This window comes from Simochromis diagramma, unplaced genomic scaffold, assembly GCF_900408965.1.
Source record: "Simochromis diagramma unplaced genomic scaffold, fSimDia1.1 OVJJ01000343.1, whole genome shotgun sequence".
In the NCBI taxonomy this organism is placed as follows: domain Eukaryota; kingdom Metazoa; phylum Chordata; class Actinopteri; order Cichliformes; family Cichlidae; genus Simochromis; species Simochromis diagramma.
In genome coordinates, this window is record NW_024386831.1 from 14,894,777 (window position 1) to 14,898,683 (window position 3,907).

The window sequence follows — 3,907 nt, forward strand, 5'->3', positions numbered from 1 at the left end:
AGAGTTCTTTTACATTTTCAGAACAGCCTCAAAAGTAACGATAATACTAATAATAGTCATAAAAAAATCACTGTCCTGCTACTTTTTTTTTTTTTTTTTTTACCGTAATCAAAAGATGGAAACATTTACGTTTGGAATAACGAGTATTTAAAAATATATAGTCTAAAATTAATGACTGGATTTTACTGGCAGAAAACTTTGACAACATTAAGTCTGCAACATTTTACAAATCACACACATTATTCCAGGTGATATGAATAAAAAATATATATACCGCCTGGATGCCTCATCATCACTCATATAACTGAGGGATATTAAATGAATTGTTCTGAGATGAGGAAAACGTCATAACTTTTATTCTCACACAGCATTTAGGTCATATTAACAATAGCAGATCTTCTGGAGAGCATGCTTTTATAAACACCCCATATGGAGCAAAAACAGACACTTTCATTCAACAAAAGCTATTAAATATCATTTACAGGGGAGTGAAATCTTCCACCGAAGACATTGATCAAAACACAAGTTGAAAACTTGTCTTCCTTGATATGATATAGACAGTGAATTCAAACTTATGAGCTCCTCCATGGTCCCAAATTAACTTATGAAACTTTATATATATATATATATATATACACACACACACAAATGTGCTACACAGACCAGCAATGTTAGAAACTATTGTCAGGATGTAAGAAATCGACCAACAAAATTAACCAAGTACCCTACAAAAATGCAGCTCACTGTGAACTTGTAACTAGTGTAGCACTGACTGTATTGCACTATTTTAAAGTCTACTGTTTAAGATGACTATAAGGTGTGTTACAACATCCTGGTGTCCTCTCTTTTCACGTGATCTAGTGTCTTGTCGTGGCATTTGCTCTTTTTGTTCTGGTGAGTTTTGACGTGTTTTGCCAAGTGGTCACTCCTCATGAACCTTTTGCAGCAGTCCGGGCAAACAAAGCGCTTCTCCCCTGTGTGAGTCCTCAGGTGTCTCTGCAGCTCATCCGACCTGGTGAAACTCTTCCCACAGAACAGCCAGTTGCACACAAACGGCCGCTCCCCCGAGTGCCACCTCAGGTGCGCTTTGAGGTGAGAAGTTTTCCCATAAACTTTCCCGCAACCCGGTATGTGGCAAATGTGCTGCTTCTTCTTCCCGGGCTCGTCGCTGGACGTGGAGGACTGGCAGTTCGGACACCTGCACCTCCTGCACCGCCGCGCAGTCGCGAGGGGGGACTTTGTGTGCAGCAGAGCGGCGATTTGCGTCTGGTATTGCGCAAAGTCCGTGTGTCCCAGAACCAAGCCTCTCTGCAGCTGGAAGCGGTGAGGACCGAGTGAGGAAGAGTGGCTTACGTGGTTCCCCTGCTGGAGGCTCCACCACGGAATATCCTCTCCAGGGTTTGGGGACAATTGTCTCTGCTGCTGGTGCACAAGGCCGGAGGGTCCCGTGACAAAACTTGGCATCGCGGGCGGAATGGGCGCTGGAGCCGCGTAGCTGACGGCGGGGACGTAGGTTGGAGGGCAGGTGGACTGCATGGAGCAAGGCAGCATCTTCACGGGGGAGAAGTCATAGGGGTACGAGGGGTCCGCCGGAGGGGTGAGGGGCAGTTCGTGGTGGGAGCTGAAGGGGCTCTGGATGTGCGCAGAGAGCTGGGGCTTGGAGGATAGTCCGAAAGTAGAGTTGTTGGCCAGGCTGCTCTGAGGGTTTCCCTCGTTAGTCCACGGGTGAAATAAACGCGAAGGAGAACCCAGCGTGGGATCGTAGGGGACCTGGAGGAAATCAGCGGGGTTTGATCCGTGGTTATGCCCGATCCTGTTGCAAGTGGCAGCCAGGAGAGCCAGCGGAGAGTGCTTACAGTTCTCTGGGGAAGAGTTTGGAGTGCGATCCTGGATAACCGAGACACACATTTTTTTAACGTTATGATCTCAGTTTAACACATTTATGACACATTTATGCCACTTTTAATTATGACGAAATGGTCGGTCTGAGTTGGTCTGAAATCTGAATCTAAATGATGAAGTCAATCGTGATGATGCGACACAAAAGTTGGCGGCATGTTGCAGCAGGACTCATTAAGCCCCCAAACAATTAGCGTCGGAAATGAGAAGACACGTATTTTGAGCATAAACTGGAGTTAGCAACTTCACAAGTTCTTAAAAGTGGTGAAAAGTGAAGAGAAACTTGCGCACAAACCTGAAGAAAAGCCTGAAGTGTTTCATTCCGCAGTACAGCCACTGCTGCCATGGTAAACGTCCTCCTCCGCTCGGTAAAGACGAATAAAAAATAAAAGCACTAATTTAGACAAATATACTCATTCGCGGTACACAAAAAATATATCTTGTCGAGCAGGGCTTCACTCTCCAGTGCTTCCTCTCTCCGATATATCCTTGGTCTATCTGAAGAGTGAGGGATCACTTCTTAGAATTTGATAAGGACTTTGGTGGGCCGCCAGCCAGTCAGAAATAAGATTTATTACTTTGAAGTTTGCCGCTGCCCAATCATCAAAGAATAGCGGCTCTTTGAGAGGGGAAAGCAAATCCTTTGAATCCACAAAGCTCCTATGGTGTGTTTGTTGGTCTGGATAAAGGAGCTGATTATTAGGGGGGCTGGGAAGGGAGGAGATAAAGGCGGGACAATTAATGAAGTAATCACTATGTGGGAAATGTATATACACAAATAATTGGATTTTCTTGATCAAAGACCCCCATGCCGCCTGGAGACCCCAGTATTGGATGCTGTAGTCATCTGATCCTCTTTTTTGTAATTAAGGATTTGTAGCAGAACCCTATGTGACAATGTGACATTGTTATCTCTGGAGATCTCCAAGAGCGTTGCCTCACTGTTTGATGGAGGAAAGAGACCAAATCAAGTGACTCAACACAAAGTTCTCATCTCTGAAGAATCTGCGTCTCTTTTACATTTCAAGCTTAAATTACAAAAAAAAAAAAAAAAAAATCTTTGTTGTGCCTTTGAACTGAAACACTTAATTATGCCCTCTCTGAATTATTTAAATACTTATTTCCCCTTCACTCATTTCAATCAGTTGTTTTATCAGAACCTCAATCCAGTTCATTCTTTCCCAACCCAAACTAAAAGCCTGAAGGAAAAAGAAAAAAAAAACTCCCAGCAGGTGATTTAAATGAACGTTTTTAACTTGTCAGATAAGTGAGGTGACAAAGGTAGCACTTAAAATGTGGACATCTCAATTATGTTTTCTTCTTATGTCTTTATGACTGAACAGGAGGTCCCGAAAACCAGAAAGAAACTAATGATCCCATTCCCATCCACTGCAGCTTCTCGAAAAGAAAAAAAAAAGAAACCTGAGCTAACACATCCTGTAATACTGCATCCTTTTTGTTTCAGAGCATTTAATGAAGGCAAAAGTATGCAGTTTTCATAAGATAACATCCGCAACTTCTTTTTAAATGTTTTGCCGAGCTGGAAAAAAATGGAAGTTATAGTTCAACTCTCTGATCTTTATCTGGCTTCCCTGCAGAAACAATCACTGTCCTCTCAACTAGTTTGGAGCGGCAGATTTTGAATTAGATCTGTTCCTTTGAAGGGATTAATGTTCCCAGTTCTCTCCCACGGCTTTACACACAGTCATGAGGGAAAGGGGGAGTCCTGCTGGGCTTCACTGGAGCCATGCTAAACTACAAGACTGGCTACAGGAGTGAGTGGTGTAGTCACACTGTTAACCTTGTTTACATCAAGCTGTGGCAGCCACAGAGCTCGATGCTGCTTCAAAATATGCAAAAAATGTGGCAATCAGGAAGGTTTTAAGACAACAAGCTTGAAAATCACCTCGCAGATTTCATGAAATTATAAATCTGAACAAGCAGTACTAAAAAATGGTGCTATTTACTTTTAATGTGTCACTTTAAAATTGCCCCAACCGTTGATCCT

General features: G+C 43.1%; 1 protein-coding gene across 1 annotated transcript; it reads right to left on the bottom strand.

The window, feature by feature from the left end:
- Window positions 1–334: 334 nt before the first annotated feature.
- sp5a (Sp5 transcription factor a) lies at window positions 335–3,091 on the bottom strand. Its single transcript, XM_040028137.1, has 2 exons — window positions 2,195–3,091; window positions 335–1,887 (listed from the first exon to the last, which is right to left on the bottom strand). Exons 1-2 carry the CDS (start codon window positions 2,243–2,245, stop codon window positions 823–825), a joined length of 1,116 nt encoding a protein of 371 aa, XP_039884071.1. The 5' UTR covers window positions 2,246–3,091; the 3' UTR covers window positions 335–822.
- Between the last annotated feature and the right edge of the window lie 816 nt (window positions 3,092–3,907).